General features: G+C 43.7%; 1 protein-coding gene across 1 annotated transcript in view; it reads right to left on the reverse strand.

Moving 5' to 3' along the window:
• ODF2 (outer dense fiber of sperm tails 2) overlaps positions 1–26405 on the reverse strand; it is a 1208318-nt gene that overhangs the window by 703137 nt on the left and 478776 nt on the right. The window contains exon 7 of the mRNA XM_044058138.1: positions 3729–3838. Within this exon, the coding sequence (XP_043914073.1) occupies positions 3729–3838 (110 nt within the window). The remainder of the gene's footprint in view (positions 1–3728; positions 3839–26405) is intronic.

A 26405-nucleotide genomic window follows, 5' to 3' on the forward strand; every position in this document is an offset into this window, starting at 1 on the left:
TACTTAATGAATACTTTGCTTCAGTCTTTACAAAGAAAAGCAAGGGGAGCATGCTAAATTGAAAAGTAGGTATGAAAGAATGGGGAGAACAGTCAAAAGGACTAGAGGGAGGAGGGTGGAGAGAGAAATTGCTACTTTAGGGAGAAAAAGCATTAAAATCAAGATACACTACCAGAGTCCTCCGAAATCTGTCCTGTTTACTAATAGATACCCTAACATTCATCTTTTAACAAATCAAATTCCAGTGCAGAAGTGTCACAGGACTAGAAGACAGCATGTGTGGTACCCACGTAGGAAGCGAAGGCAATAACGTTTGGAAATAGTGCAAAATGCAATTGTTCCATAGGCACAGCAGCAAATCCCTATCAAAATAAGGCTGACAATTTATTTTATACAAGCTCCATAGCCATGCCATGCATTTTAATGAATATTCATTATCTGTGTGATATCAAAACAGAAAGCAGGTAATAAATATTCATAAAGCAAGCCATTTCTGAATGCATGCATTCCAAAGCATGTTGTGCAACTTCTTTCCTTAAAAATTCTGGACAAAGCAAACAGATAAAGAGCAGTTTTTAAATATCACTATAATTCATTTTAACAATGAAGCAGGGTTTGCATTAAATGAAAACCAGATCCTGCAAGAGGCCAATTACTAGTGTTATGCCACAGGGCTCAGTGCTGGGACCACTGTTGTTCAGGATACTCTTCTCTGAAATCAAGGCTAATGTCAAAGGCCTCTGGATGACAAAGTATGCTGACGACTGCAAGCTGGGGGGCAATCAGTGAATCCCCCAGTGATGTAGATATCCTTCATGAGGCTCTAGATCAGAAACAAGACTGGTGCCAGAAACATGCTCTAAAACTAAATGTGAAAAAATGCATTACCATACTCATTGGAAAGTCAAATACCCCTGCAAATTACATCATCAATAGAACACCTCTAAGAGTAGACTCAGAGGTGGGAGATCTAGGTACACAGACAAACAGTGTCCTGAACTTTGACCACCATGTGTCCACAGTGGGGAGGAAGTTGTTTTATGTGGCACAACTTATAAGTAAAATGTATGGCATCCAGATCCAAGGAAATTATAGTCATACTGTACTTAGCCCTCATTAGATCAATAAACTGAGTACAGTGTGCCATTTGGCATGTACTTGACTAGGCACTTACAGCAGCTGCAGTGACCTCAGAGGTTCCTCACAAAGAAAACACAAAGTGTAAGCTACATGAACTATGCAGACAAACTAAAAGCCCCAATCCCTTTACTCTGTCTCCTAATGACTATTAAGGGATGACTTATGCCTCACCTACAGGTCACTCACAAACTCAGCCCTGATGGAGCTTCTACACATCCACAAGTCAAACAGCACAAGGGTCACCTGATCTAGGGATCTAAACTTAAGTTAGTGATTCAAACAAAACATGCTGGAGAGACAGATATGCATCTCAGAGATTGCCCCTTTTTTGGAACAGGCTTCCTACTGACATTCAGCAGAGCCCTTCCCTGACTCCCTTCAGATGCAGTTTGGGTCAATGGATGGGGAATCGCAAATTCACACCTGGGGTAGTGCCTATGTCCCTTATGGACAGGGACAATCTGTAAGATACTCAACACACAGGCACAAATCCATGCCATCCTCTTACCCCTAGGGGCCATATAGTGGGTAAAATTGTGTTATATTGGCTAGGCTCATAAGGGCCTGCAAGCCATTAGCCTAGTAATCTCCTATGAATCAATATGCATTCTCTGAACAATAAGTATGAAACTCCTAATGTTTGGTATTACTGCTTGACTCTAACTCTAGGTAATCTATCAAAAATATTATAAGGGGCAGAGCAAAATATAAAGCAAAATTAAGGGTATTCTACAAAACAAAATACAGGACAGTTGATGAATATGTTCTGAAGTCTTTTCTTACTACCTATGCCCCACCTCAGCACTTCTGCTGAGAATGTTTGTGGTGTGTAGGAAGTACTACCATTGTTCCTCTCAACTACTTTACCCTATAATAAATGACAAAGCCAAAAATGATGTAGTGAGAAAGGCCAAAAAATCATGCACAATTTTTAAATAAGTGTTACTCTAAAGAACTTCAAAAGTTAATAGAACAGCAGGTTTTGCATTATATGCATTTTCTGAACAATAAAAAGTATGAAATTTTGATGTTGGTCATCAGCAGACTAGAAATAGCATTTTATGAACATTCATAAGCAACTACCCCACCCAGACGTGTGAAAATCCATTATTTCAAGCAGCTGATCTTTCAATCAAGGCTAATGTTTGCATGATGTAATTGATTTGCACATGACAGTTATGTTAGGAACACCCAAATCTGCAAAAACTGAAAGGGGGGGGGGGATATTATACACTTACAAAGAAAAGGATATACAAGTACGCTACCTTGACATTAGTGGCACGGAAAGTCACAATGAATCCTGACAAAAAAAAAGCAGTGGTCCTAAAAGACAACCATCTCGAAAACTGCAACAAGCATGGGTTTGGGGAGGAAGGTGCTACCAGTCAAACCCACTTCAGTGTTATGGCTAGGTAACAGTTAAACCTGACATAGGAGCACAAGTGAACACAGTCTACCTTGTGTTTGACAAGGCCTTGGCTCAGTTCCAAACAGAAGAATGACAGGAAACTGGTAGGGTCGAGAGTGAAGAAATGGACTGCCACATCAATGCTAGGAAACAGAAGGTTGTGGTGACAGGGACAATATCAGAAATTAGAAAAGTGAAGCAATACAGGGTCTGTCCTAAGTCCAGTGTTCTTCAGTCTGCTTATCCCAGATATATCTGAGAGAAAGAAGAACATGATTGGCATCTTTGTTAATGACAAAGAAAGGTAGCTTAGACTACAACAACCCTGATGAAAAGTATCAGCTAGAAGAATGAAAATGACAACAAAAGAATAGTAAAAGGATCAGAGGTGCTGGAAAAACCTGGACTGAAGCATAAATAGCAGCCTGAGAGTACAGTGGCAGAAGCAAACAGAATGCTAGGGTATATCATCAGGACTCCAGGAGCTAAACAGTAACACTTCTACACTATAGGGCCAGGGTAAGACCACATTTTAAGTACCGTGTCTAGTTCTGGGCACTGTAGAATGAAAAGGACACTAGGCTGCCAGAAAGAATCTAGAGCAAGCCACCAGAAAGATCTGTGAGATGGATGAGAATGAATGCTACCAGAAACTAAAGATGCTGTAACTCTTCTCATATAAGACCAGAACAGAAAAAGAGGTCATGATACTGGTGCACAAGATCATGTCAATGAATTGCAAAAAGGCTGAGTTGCACAGTCAGGACAGATGGAGAAGGACAGGGCATGGGCAGCATATTGTATGAACTAACTATTCCATGAATCGCAAAGTACTTGTCACAGACATGGATGCAACCCCGGAGTGGACTACCACAGCAGCTGATAGAGAAGGTACGCAAATGGGCATTTATTACAGTCTGGGACAGTTAAAGAAAGTGGAAGGGGTAAGGTAGAATACCAAATGCACTTAAAGAAAAGGCTATATAAGAATAGGCTTACAGTCTCCTTTTACTGTCACACAAATGTAATGCAAAGTCAATATTGATAATCATGTACTATTAAAAGGACATTGATATTCTATCTATAACTTGGTTACACTTTTCTTTTTTCAGCTCCAATTACAAGTATAGCAAGATTGAAGAGAATATATAAGTCTTCTATAGCTTGTTTTTATTCTTACTTGTTCATGACAGTTATCTCTATTTCAAGCTGACTCTTCTCCTTAAGCACCTTATTGTGACGACTGCGCCAGGTCTCCACTGAGGACAATGTATCAGCCAATTGGGTCTCCTGTTGGTTGAATATAAACAGATCATTAAGTAAACAGTGCAGAAAATCCAATTAAATTAACTGAATGCATTAAAACTTAAGGGGAACACAATAATGTGAGAGCTCACCAAAAGAGCAAACCCTTGAAATCTGCACTTTTAACATGCAATATTTTCTGGACTTTTCCAATTTATTGATAAGCTGTCTGTTAAGATATTTACAGGCCATCCAGCTAGGGTCACACGTGCAACAACAGTCCACTTCCTACCTGAAAACAGTAAAGTTATGAAAGGTACTCACACACACAACAGTTACAGGAGCATTTACTCAAAAGAACAGCTGTATTACACCGTTATAGTATGGCAAAAGCTTAAGCCATTAATCTAACAAAATGTCTCAAATTCACTGACATTAGACATCATCTCACATTATTTTCAAGCAATCAAGGTCAAGCAGTAGGGGATCTGGATATCTTTGATCTGTAAGGGAAGATCTACAGGAACTGCAACTTTATACATAAATAAATATGTTTCATTTACTTGTCTTAAGTGCCCCCACCCCAAACTAGACTGCTACAGTCCTTATCAACTGTGCACTTATCTCTACGAAGACAGATGGTGGTCTCATGCCAGAGATCTACAGAAATGCTGCTGATCTGTAGCTAGTGCTCCCAAAGTCTGTGCCAGAGTAATTCTGCCTGTACAGTGGCGCATGCTTCTCAGCATAATTTTCTTTGAAGATCTGCAATCAAAACTTTATTAAAATGATACTGTTGTCTTTTTGATTACCACAATCCTTTTTTTAATTTCAACTGCATTTGTAAGATGGTTGCCAAAGAGTAAAAAATTATAAGCTGGTTACAACTGACAAAGATGAATTATTAAAGAAGGCAACAAAAAAGTAAATCCTAATTCTGACTCCACTTCTGATGAAATGCATATTTCCCAAAATCAGGGAGATTAAATAATTCCCAAAAGTAATGAAATTCTCTCTGACTTCAGTGATGTTTAAAGATAAGATCTCAGCAACAACTTAGTTCGTACTTACACTTGTATCCTCTATGACCATACAAGATCTGACCTTAGTGGTATTTAAAAATAAGACCTTAGTGTCACCTTAACTGGAACCTACACCAGTATACCAGATCCAGGGCTCTCAGAGGGTGACAAGCCTAGCTCTTAAGTAGCATTTAACCAAGCTAAGGCCCAGCAAGATTACATCTAATTCAATTCCTGACAATGTACCCATCCTCTGACTACATGAGCTATGTAAGGGAGCATCTAATTGTAGTGCAAGAAACTGTGATGATACAACATGAACTTATGCTGGTACCTTTGTCAGGCTGACATCAGTCTAGACCAGGATCCAAGTGTGAACATCTGCAGATAACTGTGAAGGTTCCAGTGAAAAGGTGGAGTTTTATGTGATGCAGCTATATTCTGCTTCCAATCAGGACTTTGCTAAACAATCATACATGACTTCCTCCAGAAGACAAAAGTCTTCAGTTGGCTTATAGGAAATCTTTCTTCTTCTGATAAGACATATAGAAAGAAGATGAGACTTATAAACGCCACTTTTACTCAACACTCAAAAAATTTTAAAAGCAAATATTTAATGTCTTGATTCAAAGGCTCCAGTTCATAATAAGGCTTACAGGATTTATACAAAATGCATAATGCATGTCCTGTTACTGTCTCCTTATCTAAATCTAAGGAAAGCAGGAATGCTGTCTTTCTGGTATCCTTTGGCTTTTTGATAAGAATCCTAGGTTACTAAATACATAAGGGTAAAAAAATATATACACATATATTACAGTAGCTGTTAGAACACTTAATTTAGCTCACATGGATTCTTACAAAAGCTCCATTTCAGATCAGATCCAGGAAAATGTAGTCTGTTCCAGAGAATAATGCTTTCAACCAATTAGAAAGAAGACCAACTATTTGAAATAATGTTCTGATTTTTTTTTTTACACTGCCAGGAATTTGTATAGTTAATCAAGAGATATACACAATACACTCTAAAGGCCATCCTTTTTTAGTCCACTGAGTGGAGCCCTGTTTTTAATGAAAATGATCCGGCGTGATACATTCCAAGAAAAAAAAAACTTTCTGTCACCACTTTGAAGGCTTACAACTCACAAAAATGCCTTGGATTAACTCCATTTATCAAGGTGGTCATCAATGGGAGAAATATTACTTGCCATAAATGATAATAATAATAATCTTCCTCTGGATGGTAACTCCCACTAGGCTTACCTAGACCTCAGCAGAAAGATTACAACTGCTACCTCATCTAGAGTTAGTTATCACCACGAAAGCTATCTCTTCCTTAAGATGGACCAATCTTTTATAGCAATCTCTCATGGAATGACTAAAGGGCCATATCTCTTCATGTAATTCCACTTCCCCTCCATTTATCATCATACCTAATGTCCTCCAAATCTTGCTTGCTACTGAGAGTCCATCCGTCTTCTACTACCCTACTATACTTTTGAAAGAAATCGGCCCCAGAACTTACCAGAAGTTTTTGGAAAATATTCAAAAAAGTTCTGGCCGACAAAAAGTCAACTGTTCATCCAAGAGCCCACAAAAGGGCTGTCCCGATGACTGCTATGCCCTGCTGTCTCATCTTTAATCTACTGCTTTGTAATTGGATTGCTCCCCCCACTTCAAGTATGCTTGTGTTTATTTGTTCCTAAGATTTCCTCCCAATTCTTGCCATAAGGCTTCCTTCTTACAAGATAGCATATTCTCATATCCCTGATTATGACAACGACTACCACTATCCTAACAGATAGACAACATGGCTTTTTGTGGGTTTTAGTAATTTGACTGCTATCTACTATGCTACAGATCTTAAACAAGGATAAGCGATGGCTCTTTGCTACTATTTTTATTAATACTAACCAGGCAAATAGTCAAATCAGTCCATCACTTCCTTTCCCTGAAAAGGTTCATCAGCTTGGTATTTTGGTGAAGAGTTGATGGTTTCCAAGTTAATGAATCAATCAAATTTCGGGATTGTTCTGGGTCTTCAACTTTTGATATAGGTTTGTCTGAACCTTGGATCCTTTAACATTTCAATTTTGGACCTTTTCTCATCTTGTTTTTTTAAACAACCTTCCTGGAGACCAACACGCTATCAAAATCACTATGTATTCCAGTCTAATATGAAGGTTGAATATCCACAGAGGCCCTGCAATAGAGAAACAGTTTCACTGTTTCCTGTCACCAGTTACATCAGAACAAATTATCCTTCAACTCCACTCCCTAAAAAATAACTTATTTAATGATTTTCAACAGCATGAGCTCAAGGATGCCTTCTAAAGAACTCAACCTCAAACCAGGACTGCCAGCATAAATACTTTGGGTACTTTCTAAGCAACCACCTTCCTTAAGAGATTGTGTTGAAACTTGTATGATATAGCCTTAATCAATTAAATCATTATCATAACATTTTATATTGGATTATAGAAGCAAGAGAAACTATAGAAATCAACTACTAGATCACTAAACCTGAGTATACTCCAAGTTATTCCCATATGTTTTCCAGCAACATGAAGCCTTTTGTAGGATGTTACATTTAAGAAAAGTTTATTCTCCTAATGGTTAACAGAATGCATCACTACCTGCATCTCCAAGGCATCAATTGTCCACCTGTATGTAGAGTATATATATATATATATATATATATATATATATATATATATATCTACAGGGTTCCTATTACTTTATCGAAGTTCTGCAACTTCAAACACCATACGGTCGAAACCTTATGTTCAAAGTTGCAGAACTTTGATAATGTAAAAAAAAAAAAAAAAGAAATAAAATAAATTATTGCAAGCAGGGGGGCAAGCCGCCCTGCACCCCCACACCCCCCGCTCTTTAAATATACCAACTCCGTGATCGCACTACAGTGCGGTAAAGGGAAATCTTCCATTGCCGCACTGTATTGCGATCTCGGAGTTGGTATATTTAAAGAGTGGGGGGGGGTGCAGGGGGGCTTGCCCCCCCTGCTTGCAATAGTTAGATACCTGTTAGGGTTTTTATATTTTTTTTATGCTCGAATACCTGGAATGTCGAACATCTGAGTTTAATGTTCTCAGCTTCGAAGTTTCAGGAATTCGACAACGTAATAGGAACCCATATCAACACACACACACACACACACACACACGTAACTGCACAAGATCAAATAAATAAGAAAAGAATGTCATGGCAGCAAGCTCAATTTATCAACAGACAACTTCTAGTGCCTAGACAAAAATGCCTTCAAGGAAGTTGTCATGTAAAAAACAATATATATATATATATATATATATATATATATATATATATATACATACATACATATAAACAAAAACTACCAATGAATATCTCTACACAAGTAAATCATTAAGCAATAAAATGCTTCTAATTTATTTCCCCATTTAGTCCATTAGGACTTAATCCCCCGGATTTACGAATGGCTATTTTCCATGCAGGAACAGTGTATGAACTCCTGCACGGAAAATGGCCACTGAGCGATTCAGAAAAGTGCCGTTTTCACGTGCACGAGCGGTCCTACATTGTTCTTGCACTGAAAGCCATGTGGGATGGAAATCACCTCATTTGCTGGTAAAAAACATGCAAATGAGGTGATTTTGCGATCCACGAAGCTGGGTGGACTCCGTGCAGGAACCGTGTCAGAGCAGAAATGTATCCAGTTAGTAACTGAATACATTTCTGCATCTGAGCAAATGGAGGCAGGACAGCTCATGGAAAGCATGTATTACAGTCAAACACACATGTCAATGGTCAAATACAATGCCATTGGCATTAATAAATGTTTATATTTTTATAAAATTAAGCTTGTTTTTGGGCCGATCATGGCCGTTTAAACCCAGGGCAGTGGCACGCAAATGGGATAGTACTGAAAAATCAAAAAAAAAAAAAAAATAAGAAAAGTCAATTTTAAGATAAGTTTGCATTTTGCCATTATAGTCAATGGCATGCAGAATGCAAACAATATGAGGGAGCACTGATTGTCAAGGGAAAAGGGTCCATCTAAGTGCAAGAACTAAGGATGTACACACTGGGGTATGCAAATGAGGGGATTTATACTGAATCACAGATTTCCTCAAAGTGTCAGCTTGCACCTAACCATGTAGGTGCAGCAATACAACAGTGCAAGTATAAGAGCTGAAGGACTTTATAAGGGGATGTGTGTCATACTTGCTGTAAGCTCGCTGGAGCTCTGTGGCCAATGTTTGGCCTTAGCTAAGCACAGCTAAGGAAGGGGTGTGTCTGAGGCTGTAATGTCTTATTTCATGAAATGCGGAACATGTTCGCATCCAGGGAGGCCCAGTTCTGCTTGGTGTGCATTGTGCACAGCGGGCCAAAAAAAATCAAAAAAAAAAAAACAAAGGAAATAGCAAAACTGTATACATTTGAGCACCGGGTATGCGCGGCGCATCTCAGGGCTTAAACAGGGAGAGAACTAGCATAGCTGGCAGGTGGAATGTATCAAGGGTTGGGAGGGTGGCTTAATGGCTAAGGTGTTTGCCTTACAAACACAAGGTGGAGGGTTTGAGTCTCACAAGGGATAATTGGCTAAGCTTAAAATGGCTCGTAAGGGCAGTTAGCTTAGTACTAAACTATGAAACTATGAACTATGAATCAGCCAATTACACATACAGCAGCCCAGCACACTAATATAAAGTATGCAAACACCCTACAGACTGTCTTTTCCCACAAACTTTACACCACCAGTGTACACAAACGGGGGATTTTTAACTGGCAAAAATAACTAAATATGTTAGAGGCTGCTGCTTGACGGAGGATGGTGAGGAGGAGAATGCTGACAACTGACCCACAGTGAGGAGGAGGAGATGAGTGTACAGACCCAGGGTAACCTACCAGGGCCTACATGAGCTGGAGATAGTAGAGAGCTATAGGGTGGACAGGGGCATTCTACAGAAAATCATTGAGCTGCACGCCTTACACACAGAACTAATAGAGGGAACCCATCCCAGTGGATACCAAGGTATGTCTAGGCTTAAGTATACTAGCCACAGGTACCTTCCAAAGACCAACTGGGGATATCATGGAGGTCTCCCAGGCATCAGCATCCAGGGTACTCCACCAGCTCCTGGATGCCATGACACAACATGCCAATGAGCACATATATTTCTCCATTGCCTGTGAGGTGCTGATCACACTTATGCGTCTCTTCCACCGTATAGCAGAAGACCCTGAAGTAGTTGGTGCTATAGACTGCACGCACATCCACATCAAAGCACCACCCGGAAGCTGTCATGACTCCCACATCTGGCATTACTCACAGCTGTATTAGGTGTTTACCGGGGGGGGGGACATCCCATATGGCCATCTAGTGGGGGATGCTGGCTATGCACTGAAGCCGTGGCTGATGACACCCATCAGAAATGCACACACACCCAAACAAGAACACCATAATGAGACACACGCACAAACCAGGATCATTGTAGAGCGTGTGTTTGGGATGCTCAAGTCACGGTTCCACTAACTTGACATATCCGGTGGAGTCCTGCAGTAGTCTCCAGCTACATGTACACAAACGTTCATAGTACGTGCCATGCTACACAATATGATCCTGCGGTAACAGCTGCAGCAGGAACAGCACAGGGCAAGGCCACACAGTCCCCCACCATTGCCAAGGCCAGCACACACACAGAGGGACTCGAACGAGGAAAATCCTGAGCCTGCCCTCTAGGCAGAAGGAGGCGTGCACAGTGTGCTCAGGCCTTGGCAAAGAGGCAACACATAGCACACACAGTGACACTGTAGGGACCCAGGAACTGATACCTCTCTCCGACTCACACAGACAGTAAAAGGGATGCCAAACATGACACTACCTGAGACTTACCATGTACAGGGAGTGTACTATATGCATCCAACATAGTCAGCCCTCCACCACTGTCCTCAATACTGGCCTAGCAACAAGGTACGTCACTCTTCATATCAATTACTGAATGGAGTAGTATGTTCTCATACTTGTATGTATGATATGGATGCAAGCATGCAAGGGAATTGGGTGGCTGAATGGGATAGCAGCAGACATCTATATGGGACAGCAGGAAATTCATAACAAATACTGGTGTCAACATACTAAGCAGCACTACACAAGGTGACATCCCCCACTGTAGTACATGTAATGGTCCAAAGAACTGTGGGTGTCAATAGGTCACACACATGGATGTCAGTGAGTGTCACATATCCACCACCAGCCTCAGCCAGCAGGACAGGTGTAGATGACCATGAAGAAAGGCTGGGCTACGGCCCCCAAATGATAGCAATGGTGAACAGCCCCCCACCAGACCTACACAGACATACTACAACAGGTCTGCCAGTTGCATTTCAGTTCTGAAGGGTAAGAAGTATGAAACTGAAATATATGCTATTGAGATCTAACATGTGTACTCTACTGATATGCCTCCTGTCTGCATGATACATCACAATACAATATGAAATGAAAGCCAACAGAGTAACTGAAATACCAGTACAGTCATTTCAAATCTTAAAGTCTGCAGGTGTGCAACCCCCCCCCCCCACACACACACACAAAATCCCATGTAGAAATGCAGTAATAGATGGCCAGCAGCACTCTCAAATGGCCTACAGTCGTCTGGCAAAGGCCCATGCCTCACCCATAGTGCCAATGTATGGAATGTCAGGGGGACCCAAATAACCTAACAGTAAACAGAAAACAAATGTAAGGCCATGTTGACAAATGCCAGTAGCATGCCTCCCCATGTCCTACTGCAAGGGCTGTGGATTAGGCCATAAATACTACTGGGATAAAGGCCCAGCTATAGGGATACCTCTGAGATATTGCTTACATAATGTTAGGTGGAGGAGAGAATAACAGAGGGGGGGGGTGCAGAAGCATGAATGTCATGGAGTGTGTGAAGTCTGAAACTTTAATATCCGCCCATACTACTTTCAACTGCAAACCCATGAATGAATAGCCACAAAACTGCTTGGAAACCACAATGTGAAGGTAAACTGACCAGATATATGAGTCCTGCCTCTGGATAACCTGGGTGTATCTGTACAGCTGAGAGGTATGGCCCCAGCAGGATATGGCCATTCCTTTTAGTTGAGAAAAGCATGAGGGGGTAACCCCAGCCAGCACACTAACAAGGTGCTGCACTATTTACACAGAACCAGCAGTCTATTGTCTGCAGTTACTCCTCCACAATGGCAGGTGTGTGCCAGAATGTGTAGTCTACATGCCTCAGAATATTGGTCTCAGCAGCATTCATCTTGGAATGCTGTCAGTAGTAGATGACATGACACATCATAGTGTAGAACAGTACCTATGTCAGAATATCTATGCTACAAACAAACATGTCACACAAGCAGCACAGATAAAAAGAAGTTATGTCTTACCATAACGTTCCATCTGTATTGTTGATCCTCGTTCGGTCATTACGCATGGGTATCGGTTCCAAGTTCGGAACCGAGCCGGCCATTTTCCAAGCTCGCGTCAGCTTCAAACTCTCGACCTAAACTCTTACCCACAATCCCCCTTCTCCCTGTTACCTCAGACTGAGCTTGCAAGTCAAAGAAGGTAGAGGCTACCTCTGGTCAAATAACCTAAGAGAACCGGATGGTGAGATCTACTAGAAACCACAGGAGGGGGAAGGAGGGAGGGTCGTAATGACTGAACGAGGATCAACAATACAGATGGAATGTTATGATAAGACATAACTTCTTTATCTGATATTGTTAATCCTCGTTCATTCCTTATGCATGGGACAGAGTGCCCAGCTACCTCTATTCCTGGGAGGCTCTCATGGAAGGACATTCCTGAGCACCATAGAACCAAAAGATGCTCTTCCCCTGGAGGCCAAATCCAATTTGTAATTATTGATGAAGGTATGACGCGTAGCCCAAGTTGCAGCTGCACAGATGTTATGTAAAGAAGCTCTAGCATGGAAGGCAGCAGAAATTGCCACCAACCTTGTTGAATGAGCTTTCATTGTAGTAGGCAACGAGATAGTACGTTGTGTATAAATAAAGGTCACACAGTCCTTCAACCGTCTAGCTAATGTGACCTTAGCAACAGCAGATCCTAATCTAGGTCCAGAAAGGCCAAAAATAACTGGTCAGATTTACGAAAGGGTTTAGTCCTGTTTAAGTAAAAATGGATTTGCCTGTGTATATCTAGGGTATGTAGGCAATACTCTCCTCTGTTTGAATGATTGAGAAAGAAAACTGGCAATTCAATGGCTTGATTAATGGACATTTCAGAGATCAGTTTAGGCAGAAATGATAGATTAGTTCTCAGAGACACTCTATCTCTATGAAAAATCAAGTATGGACTATTGATACATAAAGCCTGCAGTTCAGAAATACGTCTGGCAGAAGTAATAGCGACCAAAAACAACATTTTCCATGACAAATACTTGAGGTCGCAGGAAGAGTCTGGTTCGAAAGGTGACATTGTCAGAGCTTGTAGAACTAATGATAAATCCCATGGTTGAATAGGTTCTCTAAAAGGTGACTTCAGATGATTCACACCTTTTATGAAGGTCTTGCACAATTTATGAGACATAAGAGTGGAATCTTGGACACCCTCATGAAAATTAGAAATTGCAGCCAAATGAACTCTAATGGTAGAGGCCGATAGACCCGATTGAAACAGGTCAGCCAGATAGTCTAGTACTATCGACACTGGTGCTGAAAAGGGGTCTAACTTGCTTATCTTTCAGCCAACAGGTAAATCTTTTCCACTTGCTCAGATAAGTAATTATAGTGGAAGACTTATGAGAAGCAATGAGAATATCACATACTGGTAAAGAGAGATCATTCTGCCTGGCAATCAAGGGAATTGGAGTAGCCAAGCCGTGAGCTTCAGGCTGTTCAAGTTGGGATGAATTGGGTTCTGTGGGTGTGAGATCAACTCCGGGGTTAGATGGAGAATCCATGGTCGATCTACTAGGTGAGGCCAAAGGAAGGGGAACCAAATCTGTCGAGGCCAATATGGTACTATGAGGATCACCTTGCTCTTCAACTGACGGGCTTTCTTCAGAAACTGGGGAATGAGGGGAAAGGTTGGAAATGCGTAAAGAAGACCCGAGGGCCAGTCGTGGATTAGAGCATCCCTGGGTGACTGTTCAGGAGGGGGAATCAGGGTGAAGTAGTTGCTGCATTTGTAGTTGGTTGGGGATGCAAAGAGGTCGCAGCAAGGACGGCCCCAGCGGTGGAAGATCTCCGCCACTATCAAGGGATTCAGGGGCCACTCGTAAGGTTGAAGAATGCACCTGCTGAGTCTGTCTGCTATCACGTTGGAACTCCCGGGAATGTGCATTGCTAGAAGAAAACGGTTGGTAGCCAACGCCCATTGCCATATTCTCATGGCCTCTCGACAAAGGGGGTAAGATTTGGTTCCACCTTGCTTGCTGATGTACCAGACCACCGCCATGTTGTCTGACTGAATCGCAATTGTCCCAGACAGCAGCAGAGGATGGAATGCTTGCAACGCCAGAAGCACCGCCCTCAGCTCTAGAACATTTATATGCAGATGGGCCTCCAGTTCGGACAAAGTGCCTTGGACCATCTGTCCCTGACATAGCACCCCCCACCCCATCAGGGAGGCGTCCGTGTTCACTGTGGGTTGCTGGGGGGAGAAGGGGCTAGACCATTGTGAGAGATTGTGTGTCATCCACCAATTTAAATCCTGTATGCACCTGTGGGTTACTCGAATCATGGCTGAAAGAGGATGCTGAAAAGGATACCATTGGGTGAGCAGTAGCCATTGTATAAGCCTCATGTGAAACCTGGCCAGGGGAACAATGGTGATGGAGGCTGCCATGGAATCCAAAAGCTGTAGAACCGAGTGAGCCGTGGATTTTTCCTTTGAAAGGATTGGAATTAGTTGTTGCTTTATCCTTAGAATTCTGTGCCCTGGAATAGCAGCTCTGCAGTTTTTTGTGTCCAAGATAATCCCTATGAATTCTGTCGACTGTGATGGGGTGAGATTGGATTTCTGCCAGTTTATGGTTATGCCCAGCCTTTGAGCAGTGAGGAGAGAGTATGTCAGGGCTTTTTCCAGTAGATGTCTGGTGGGAGCAGAAATGAGTCAGTTGTCTAGGTATGGAAACACCTGGAATCCTTGAAGTCGCAAGTGAGTTGTGTCAACTGCCATGCACTTTGTGAACACTCTGGGGGCTGTAGAGAGTCCAAAGGACAGTACTCAGAAATGGTAGTGACTGGCTCCCGCACGGAAGCGCAGAAATCTTCTTGATGGCCTGTCCACCTTTATGTGGTAGTAAGCATCTTGAAGATCTATAGAGCACATCCAATCATCTTTTTCCAAAAGCGGGAGGATAGACTGTATTGTGACCATCCGGAATTTTTGTACTCTCACAAACTTGTTCAATACAGTGAGATCCAAAATTGGTCTCCAGTCCCCAGTTTTCTTTGGCACCAAAAATAGTCTTGAGTAGAATCTGGATCCTATCTGGTCTGAAGGGACTATTTGGATAACTCTCTTTCTTAGCAGCTTTTCTATCTCTAGTGCTGCTTCTTCCCTTTGACTGGGTGGAACTTTGGGAAGATTTTTTTGAAGGGACGGGACAAAGATCAAAGGGGATATGATAACCTCTGGTTATAATCCTTTGTACCCAGGAATCAGTGGTGATGGTTAGCCAGGCAGAAGGGTACAAGGAGAAATGTCCCCCAACCACCTCCAGAGGAAAGGAGTTGGGCCGCTCTTCAGGAGCGCTGGTAGGATTGACCAGGGAAAGAATCACTGGAACCCTGGTTATGCGGACCCCCTCTGCCCCGAAAGGAGCATCTTCCCTGTGAGTTTCCCCCTCTGCCTCTGGGGGAGAACTCGGCCTGTGTGTCACGGAAAGGACCCTGATATTTCTTGAGCCATATCTTCCCACTCTTTTGGTTTTGGGAAAAAGCACATTGAGAGGAAGAATAATGGACACCTATGGCAGAAAGGGTCTTACCTTCCTGTTCACATCTGGCCAGTGTGCTTTTAACTTTGGGCCCAAACAACGAGGAGGCCTCAATGGGGGCATTAAGAAAAGAAGACTTAAAGGGTTCCGTGAAGTTGCACAAGCGCATCCAGGCGTGTCGTCTGAAGACCACAGCTGAACCCACTGCTCTAGCTGCTCCATCTGATGCATGAGATATCAGTCGCATAGAGGAGTTAGATACAGATTCAGTGGTGGCCAGCTGAGAGGCCACTTTGTCACAGACCTCGTGAGACACAGCAAGGTTTCAGACAGCTCAGAAACCAGATCCCTTTGAAGCCTGGTAAAATGTGCCATATAATTCAGGGACCTTATAGCAAAGGTCACTGAAGCAAAGGTGTGCTTCCCTATCCTGTCCAGGGCCCAGGACTTTTTGTTAGGTGGATGGACAGTCTGGCTTTCTTCTTCTGCCAGATCTTTTTTTGTTGCGGCCACCACCACCAAAGTATCCATAGGAAGACCTTTGGACCAATGGGGATCCGAAGCAAGAGGGGACAAGATCTTATCTGGCCTGCAGGCAATACCTTTGATGGTATCAGGAGCCTTCCAAGCACACTGTACGATGAGCTGGACAAGTTCATCGGCAGGTGGAGTAACCCAGGAGGTAGGGGGCCGGTCGTGAAAAGCCTGCAGGAACACAGATTCCTCAGAGGTCAGATTAGAGGACTGCCAGTCACCTCTCTGTTTCAGGATTTCGAGGATATTACCAAAGGATACCTCAGAGGGTGACCGAGGGGATCCTTCCCCCTCATCGAAATCTGTCTCTTCGGTGAGGGACTCCTCTGTGGAGTCATGTGCTTCCTCTTACACAAACTTTTCCGGTGGACCTCCTCAGCGAGAGAAGCTGAAGAAGACAGCGGAAAAGGGGATTCCTGAGGGAATATGTCCTGCGGCCCTTGCACCCGGTGTCTGCTAGATGCGACTTGTGAAACCAGTTTACCAGAGGAGGGCGGAGGTATAGACTGTCCGGTATCGCCAGCAGCAGTGAAAGCCTTCTCCATCAGTTAGAAGGCTGGTCCACCCGAAGAGGAGTGTGTGTCTAGGACAGGGGTCACTCCTCTCCTAAGTGGCTCAGCCTGCTGACCCGGAGTCCCTGGATGCCTGTGGAGCAGCAAGCTATGCGTGTCACAGCTGACATCCTGGGTCGTAGCAAAACTTTCCTGCCACGAAGGCAACTGCGATTCCTTAGTGAGATCCATAAAGGGAACCGCAGAAGGGGAAGACTGTGCTATATCCATAGACTTCAAAGGCAATGAAGGAGGAGAATAAGAAGGGGGTCTTTGGAGATGGGTGATCACTTCCCAAGGAAGGATAGTTCCCGAGGGGTGGGATACCTCTGGCCAAGAGTACCTAGGTCCACAAGACGCAACACATCATGTTCGGAAAGGCTTCTAGTGGACCTCATGGAGATTGAGGGAGAAACAGGGCTGTCCACAGAAGAGGCAGACTCGGTGCCCATCACATCTGACCGCACCGAGGACAATGGTGCTGAGAGAGACTGGACTACTGTTGTCTGCACCGAAGAAGTCATCGGTGCCGAGGTCATTGTCTGCACCAACACAGGGATCGGTGCCGAAGTGGTTGCGGTGCCGAAGCTGGAACCGACAAAACTGGAGTCAACAATAAAGGCGTTGGTTCTGAGGAAGATCTCGGAGCCAACGTGGTCAAGGTCTGCGCTGACTGAACAGTCGGTGCCGATACAGTGGTAATGGTCTCAACTGAGGAGCCCCTCGGTGCCGATATACAGAAGGCTGCAGGAGAAGATGGAGCCAAAATCACTAATGGAGCCGGAGGCCTCGGTGCTGAAGGACTAGGCACAGAAAGCACTGGGGCTGACAGAGAGCTCCGGAGCCGAAACTTTAGCCTTTTTAGGTTTTGGTTGGCGGGAGTCCCAGCCAGGGATGAAGGCAAAGATTTAGCCTTAGTAGGAACATCCAAGGTTTTCTTATGGGCTCTAGGAGGAGTTGAGGCCTCCGACCCAGAAATAGCCTCTGAAAGGGGAGATTTTAGAAGTCACTTCAGTATCAGCTTGTTTTTCCTTTCCAACAAGGTTCTATTAGAAAAGTTCTCACAAATAGTACAGGGTGGGTCAACAGACAAATGGGAAGCTCCCAAACAATAAACACACAAAGAGTGTGCATCAGAATTAGGCAGTTTGTGTCCACAATCAGAACACAACTTAAACCCCAGACTACCTTTCTTATCTGCCATGACAGCAAATTAAATAATAGAAAAGGTACCAACAATGGTACAAGAGAGTACCTGAAGGTATGAGAGAAAAAGGGAAAAGGATTACCAATGATGGGAAAGAGAGAATACCTTGCGGTAAAAGTGGTAAAGAAAAAGCAGAAAAACCCTGAAGAAATTATGAACGCTAGATGCGATAGGGTAAGAGACAATAAAATATGAACTTTTCTGACAGAAAAGTAATCTGTAAAGCTATTAAACAACAATTGACTATACTTAGCTCAAAGAAGTAGTTTGACATGACCAAATGGCAACGTGGCAAATGAAATCTGGGGTAACAGGGCGAGGGGGATTGTGGGTAAGAGTTTAGCTCGAGAGTTTGAAGATGACGTGAGCTTGGGAAATGGCCGGCTCGGTACCGAGCTTGAAACAGATACCCGTGCATAAGGAATGAATGAGGATTAACAATATCAGATCAATAGTTACAGTATCCCCTGTATGTTAAGCCCATTGTGTCTTCATATTGGCAACCTATCTACAAATGTCCTGCAGAAACAGTTTGCTAGGTGCAGCTGTAGCATACAAAACCCTGAAATTGAGTCAAACCCTCCCTGGAATGGATGCATACACTCAATATAGAAGGTCATACTGGGCATGCTCCTACACTTAGAGTAATGAAGCCCTTATCTCACAACACCGTGGACTACAGTTATTGGTTATTCGCAGCTGTCTGTGCACACACACCAAATTGTACACCATTGACATACACACATTGGATAGAAATACATGCACATATCTAAGGCAAACACATTATAATATGTCAAACACACACGCACATGTGGGGAAGATAGACAGACAGCGACAGAGAGAAAGTACAGTTGTGTACACTTACCATAAATGTAGATGTTCAAGTGTATTCATTGTTGCAGTCATCACATTTGGGTTATCTGCTTGCAGTAGCCATCAGTCGACCTGATTATCAAAGTCTTGGGTCCTGCATTGGATGCTGTCTCATCTTCCATGACGTCAGGTAGTCAGGAGTATAAAGCATGCAGCCGACACCATTACATCAGTTTTTCTTGCCCCAGATATCAAGTGCCCCCATAATGGGAAGCAATTATATATAAGGTTACACCTCCAACAAAAAAACAAATACACCAAAAAGCTTTAAGCATAGCAAACAAGAATAGAGGTATAGTCAATAGAAGTCAGGGGGCTAGAGGGAGGGTAACCAGGACTGCAACAGTGAATACACTTGAACATCTACATTTATGGTAAGTGTACACAACTGTACTATGTTCTTCGTGCTTCACTGTGCAGTCATCATATTTGAGTAGATTCCCAAAGCTAGGGATGGGAGGACGTAATTAGATAGCATTAGGACCAGCTATAAGGCCCTGCAAGACTGCAGTGGCAAAGCCAGCTTTGGATTTAGAAGAAATTGGTTATTGGTAATGCTTGGTGAAGGCATGTACAGAACTCCAGGTAGCAGCTTCTAGGGTGTCCCTGGTAGGAACACCTCTGAGAAAGGCTGTAGAGGTAGATGCAGCCCTGGTTGAATCTTGTCTTATCCTCTGTGGGGTAGGTTTTCCATGGTGCTTATAGCAGAAATGAATGCAGTGGCCTGTCCACTTAGAAATGGTTTGCTTTGAAATGGCATTCCCCTCTGCCCCTGTGGCAAGTGCAACCAACAGCTGTTCAGTTTCCTGAGAGGTTTAGTCCTGTCCAAGTAAAATCTAAGTTGTCTGTGCACGTCCAAGGAGTGCAGTATTCTTTCCCCTTTGTTCTGTGGATTAGAAAAGGTTAGCAAATGAATGGACTGATTAAGGGCCACACCGGATACCACCATGGGCATGAAGGAGGGATTGGTCCTGAGGGACACCCTGTCCACATGAAAGATGATGAAAGGCTCCACTGCCATGAGAGCCTGTAATTCAGACACCCTTCTTGCTGAAGTGATGGCTAGAAGGAAGGCTGTTTTCCAAGAAAGGAATTTCAACTCTGCATTTGCAGCTGGCTCAAAGGGAGGTACAGTGAGCTTTTCCAGTACAAAGTTAAGGTCCCAGGCTGGAGTAGGGGCTCTCCTGAGTGGCCTTAAGTTTTGGCCCCTCTGAGGAACTGCTTCAGCAGTGGATGAGAGAAGAGGGGTGGTTCTGTATTGTAATGCGCTGAAATGGCTAAGGCGTGAATTTTGATGGAGGAAAAGGAAAGGCCCTTGTGAAGCATCTCAGTTAAGTATTAAGAATCTGAGATAAATTGGGCGCTGGTGTGCCCATCCCCTGAGTTTTGCTCCAGGAACAGAATCTTTTCAATTTTTCAGCATAGGACTTTCTAGTACTAGGCCTCCTTGCCTCCAGAATGACATCCATCTCTTCCTTACTGCGGGATGATAACGGAGAGATCAGGTAACTAGCCCGGCTGCCAGGTTCAGGGTTTGAAGCTGTGGGTGCAGAATCTGGCCCTCCTGCTGGGACAGCAGGGCAGGATTCTGAGGCAGGTGCCATAGTGCCAGCAGTGACACACTGCGCAAGCGGGGGTACCAGTGTTGGCATGGCCAGTCTGGTGCAATCAGTATTGTCCTTGGTTTGTCCTGTTTGATCTTTAGTAGTACCTTGGAGAGGAGAGGCAGAGGGGGAAAGGCATAAACTGATATTTTTTTCCAGGTGAAGGACAGGGCATCCACTTTCCAAGCTTGTTTGTGGGGAGTCCTTGTGCAGAATTTGTCCAACTGGTAGTCATGGGGGAAGGCAAACAGGTCCATCTCAGGGCTCCCCCATTTGTTTCTCAACATGTTGAATATCTTTGTTTCCAGTTTCCACTTGTGTGGGTCCATGAGATTTCTGCTTAGGTCATCTGCCAGTGTATTTAGCTTTCCTGGCAGGAATTGAGCCTGTAGGTGCACTTGGTAGCTCAAGGCTGTGTTCCACAGAGCCATGGCTAGTCTGCAGAGAGGATATGAGTGGGTTCCTCCCTGCTTGTTTATGTACCACACAACAGTGGTGGTGGGTGTCCATCTCTACCAATAACTGTCCTGGAAGAATGTGGTCCTTGAAGGCTGTTAGAGCATTATGTACAGATAACATTTCTTTTTGATTGATAAGCAGGTGCATTTGACTTGGGTTCCATTTGCCGTGAATGCACTTCCCTGCCAAGTGAGCACCCCCATGCATAGTCTGATGCGTCTGTTAGGGTTTGGGCGGCAGGGGGCAGAGTGAATGGCAATCCCTTGTTTTGGTGGCAGGCCTCTGCCCACCAAAGGAACTCTATCTGTAGACAAGGTATGATAGGAATCATTGATTCTAGATCCTGAGAATGTTGACACCATAGGCTTTTTAGATACCATTGTAGTTTCCTCATATGCAGTCTTGCATATAGAATTAGTAGAATACAGGAGGCCATGAACCCCAGGGCTTGCAGTATTTTCCTTGCAGATAGCTGGGTCTTTATGGCCAGTAGTTTGAAGTAGGCTGTCAAATGAACTTGTTTCTCTGGCGTAAGGTAGGCCATCTGGGAAGTTGTATTCAAGCTTGCTCCCAGGAATATAACTTGTTGGTAGTGTACAAGATGTGATTTCTTTCCGTTTATGGTGTACCCCAGAGAAGTTAACAATTTCCTTACAAATGCCAGATGATTTAATAGGATGTTCTGGCTTTCTGCCTGAAATAGACAATCGTCCAAGTATGGGTATATTTGAATATTTCTTTGTCTGCAAAATGCAATGACTGAAGCTAGGCACTTTGTGAATACCCTGCGCACAGTAGATAAGCCAAAGGGCAGTGCAGAGAACTGATAGTGTATGTAGCATGTAGCCTGCTTAGAAGTGTAGGTATCTTCTGCAAGATTCCCTTATTGGGATGTGCAGGTAGGCGTCCTTTAAATCCAGTGTTGCCAACCAGACATCTTTGCCTAGCCGAGGAAGCAGCTGATGAAGAGTTAGCATCTTGAATTTTGGGATCACCAAAAATGTGTTTAGGATAGACAGGTCCAGGATAGGACGCCAGGAATTGTCTTTTCTGGGTACCAAAAAAAGTCTTGAGTAGAAACCTTGTCCCCATTCCTCTTCTGAGACAGGTTAAATAGCCCTGATGCTTAAAAGGGAGAAAACTTGCTTTTGAGCCTCTGCCCACTGATTTGGGAGTAGATCTGGCCAATTGAGGTTGGTAAGGAGTGGAAGTGGAGTCTGTATCCTTGGGAAACTATATTTAAAACCCATTTGTCCTGGGTAATAAAGTACCAATTTTTTGCCTGCAGGGCAATCTTTCCCCCTAAAGGAACTGTCAGTTGTGCAGGGCTTGGAAGGTTTAAAGTTAAGTCATTGAGACAGTTTACCATAGGAGGGAGTCTTACTACTCCCTGCTTTGGAAGTGGGAGCCCCCCACTGCTTAGTCCTGTGAGTACCTTGGGACTGAAGCCTGGGTGTTCTGCTGGTTCTGGGTTTGGACTGAGAAGGCCTGGAAGAGGCAGGAAAGGACCAATTCTTAGAGGGCCAATGCCTACTAAATCTAGGAGGCTGTACTTAAAGGAAATCTTTAACAATTTGCCTAGATTTAGCTTTTTCCTCCATCTTTTTAAGTACTTCTTGTGCTTTGTTGACAAACAGGCGGTCTTGGTTTAAGGGAGCATCCAGCAATTTAGCTTTAACATGATCTGGCAAAGATTGCTCCATAAGCCCAAGCATGCCTTCTAAGTATAGACCCAGTGACAGCAGCCCTGCAAGATGCCTCTAATGAATAAATCAAAACCACATTGCAAAGTATGTTTTCCAACTTGTTCAGCAGAATGCATTAAATCCTGTAAATCTTTATTTTCAGCACAGTCAGGAATCAACAGCATTTTCTGTTTAAGCAATCCAATAATATGCTGCTGATACTTTAACATATGAAACTGTCAGTTTAAAGTCCTAATGGCCAAGGTTGCGGAAGTGTATACCTTCTTACCCCATCTATCCAGCACCCTGGAATCTCTATCAGAGGGGGTAGGATTTTTGGCAGTAGTAGCCTTAATGCCCTTGGGTCCCTGTGAAATAGTTTCAGGATCCGCAGTAGGATTTTTAAAGAGGAACTTGTGAGAGTCAGGAACCATGTAATACCCATCAAGTTTTCTGGGAGCAAGAGGTAGAGAATCAGGGGCCAGGCTAGATTCCGAGAAGACATCATCAACAATGTCCAGTACAGGAGGGACGGCCAAAGGCCTGTGTTGGGGCAGGAGTAAGAAATCCCTAAGCCTCTTTTTGGAGTCAGAGTAATCCTGGCTCTCCCAGCAAAAATGCTCCCTAAGAGTATGCAAGGTTTCACCAAAAGACAAATCCTCTGGTGGGGAAGCAGAAGGAATGGAGTCCTCTGCATCAGAATCCTCATAGGTAGATAAGGGTAAATCCTGGTCATCAGAGGAAACAGAAATTTCAGAGTCCTGATCAGAAGAATCAGAAGGAAAATCAGTCCTAGATCTCTTAGAGGGGGAAGGGTGGCTTCCCCTGATTAGAGTAATAAGGTCTTCAGCCATTCTTATCATTTATTTTTTAGGCATAGGGGCCTGACCATGTGGTCTGGGCATTGGTTTTCTAGGCATGGATCGAGTTTTAGGCCTTGAAGAAGAAGATGGCATTGGTTTAATATGCAAGTCAGTAGGCCTGAATACACCCTCAGAAGCCACTGCCTGCACAGCGGCTCAGGACCCATACAAGGATGAGACATCCGCAGGTTCCACAGTCGAAGCAGCATCTCACAGCATACCAGACACCGAATGGGTCTCAGTAGAGGCCTGCGAATCTTAAGTAGTGGGTATCAGGGGCTGCGAAAGCGCCTCACTGAGTACTGGCGAACTGGTGACTAGCTTAGGAGAAGCGGCGTCAGCAGCTTTGTACCTATGCGGTCTGTCTCTGTCTTTATCTTTGTGTTTTTTCAGAATGTCGGTAGTCGGGTGGCTTACTGAAGCCATTTCTGGATAATTGAACCAAGTACCAAAATATTTAGGAGCGTAAATAAACCGATGATAAATAGTTTGAGGTTTGAATAAGGCACAAAACCGACAGCGAGGTACATTGTGGTCTGGGCTTAAGCAAGGAATGCCGTAAGAATGAAAATCTTTATTTGGTATTTGCTTTACACAAGAAATAAAATTGTTAACTTTTACTGACGTCAGTTTAGCACAAGAAAAAGGTTCCCCAATGGGGTACTTAGCTTAGTTGAAGACTTCGGTTCTGAAACTCGAAAATGAAAATTTCAGGAGTCGGCCGACCGGCACTTGCGAACTGCTTCTGCTTCGGGCACTGCACTGCAAGAAAGACTGATGTAATGGCACTGGCTGCATGCTTTATACCCCTGACTACCTGACATCATGGAAGATGAGACAGCATCCGACACAGGACCCAAGAGTTTGATAATCAGGCCGTATGAGGGCTACTCCAAGCAGATAACCCAAATGTGATGACTGCAACAGTGAAACACGAAGAACATCACCATTATGAGGCCTGTTCCACCCAATACACATTCCATTGGCCTATATCACATGTTGTGCTGACGTCATTCACTGTAGAAATACCTTTGGTTAGCCCTCAGCTCTATAGTGTCAGTGGTGCTTCTGATAATCGTGTAGCACTACAGTACAAACAGGTATCCATGTAGCAGTTGTGATCTCAGTCCTGTCAAATGTAAAGTTGTGGATGTGTGTGTGCGAGTGTGTGTTTCTAGATGAGTGTGGTTGAGGCCATTCACACTCACTAAATCTCCCGCACTCCTCCTTTGGCACTGCTGCTGATGTCACTCACCTTCAAAGATACCTTTGGATAGTTCTCCAACATATAAGCTCCGTGGCACTTGCGATAACTGCGTAATACTATAGTGTAGCAAACTAGTTAGGAAGGAGTTACAATCCTGATACTGGCAACTGTATAAATGTGAGTGTTTGTGTGAGAGAGTGTGTGTATCCTTGCAGAGACCTGATTTTGTTTTCATTCACACTTAAAACAATTCCCTTACTCCTCCTTTACCACTGCTGCTGATGTCACTCACCTTCAAAGATACCTTGGCACAGCCTTCCAACATGTAAGCTCTGTGGAGCGTGCGATAAATGCGGAACAATGTAGTAGCAATAACTACATAGGTATGGGTTTGAATCCCATCCCTGGCAAGTGTGTGTGTAAATATGTATGTCCGTAACTCAAAGATTTTGGCCCCATTTACACTCCATACACATCTCAGTGCCTGACTTTAGCAGTCCTGCAGATATCATCCACCTAGAAGTACCTGTTGACAACCCTAAACCGCGTGGCATGTGCGATAAATGCAGTACACTGTAGTAGCAATACATAGCTAGGTAGGGGTTTGAATCTCAGTACTGGCAAGTGTGCGTGTGTGTCATCAGTATCCTGTGAGGGGGGTTGGTGTGATTGTGTAATAACAGGATCCATTGGGGGGCAGGTTTTGCTAAATTATTATATTGAGGACCTAGTATATGTCACAATGTCCACATTACATGGCCAACAGATGTCAAACAGCGGAGAGGTTGGTGTAGACAATCCACAGCCCTAAATGTGACAGTATCGATAAGTGAACAATATGAGCAACCCTTCTATTACTCCGAGACCACACTCCACCCACGTATCATAGACAAGCACACTTGGCTAGGCAACAACCACTATATTGGTAGTTCCCCTGCAAATTGCCTCACAGATAGTACCCATAGTGCGATAGCAGTGGACTACATGCCTGTGGACCATAACAGTGCCACTGACATCAGAAAGCACTTAGATGTGTTACATCTGACTGTGTGTTATCCAGCAATTAAAAGGACATGGCACCCTGTTCCATCCCCTCAGTAGCCCAGTAAATGTGTACAGTGGCCCTTTTCCCATGTTCCCCACTGGACGCCTGCAACAACTGTAGAGTCTGCAAATGTACCCCACAAAGGGAATACCATGCCTTATACACATGCCCTGGAGAGACACCACTAACTCCACTGAATACACATATTATACTGTCAATGTAGGTGCAATCATGATCTCAGTTACACAGCCAGGTCTCACCAAATGAGGTCAGGAATGCTACATCAGAAGATACCAATCTGTCCACACAACATGCCCCACAGACCTCAAGCACACTTCCACACGTCAAAGAATATGCATGTGGGACAAGTGCACAACCCAGACACTGTCCATATTATGGAATATAGATCACATACATGGGAAGCAGTGCACATCACTGGCCACCCACAATAGAAACCTGGATGAGTGGATGGGGAATACAATACCCACCCCTGGGGACCACTCCAGTAATTATACCCCTGAGCCACACTAGGGACTATTGTCATGTGGCCTGATGCCAAGGTATTCCCCTGGGCTAGCCTTGTAGAGCCTTCAGACCCATACACCTACTACACACCTTTGAA

Source organism: Protopterus annectens, chromosome 16.part0 (assembly GCF_019279795.1).
Source record: "Protopterus annectens isolate FY-2018-M chromosome 16.part0, PAN1.0, whole genome shotgun sequence".
NCBI lineage: Eukaryota > Metazoa > Chordata > Ceratodontiformes > Protopteridae > Protopterus > Protopterus annectens.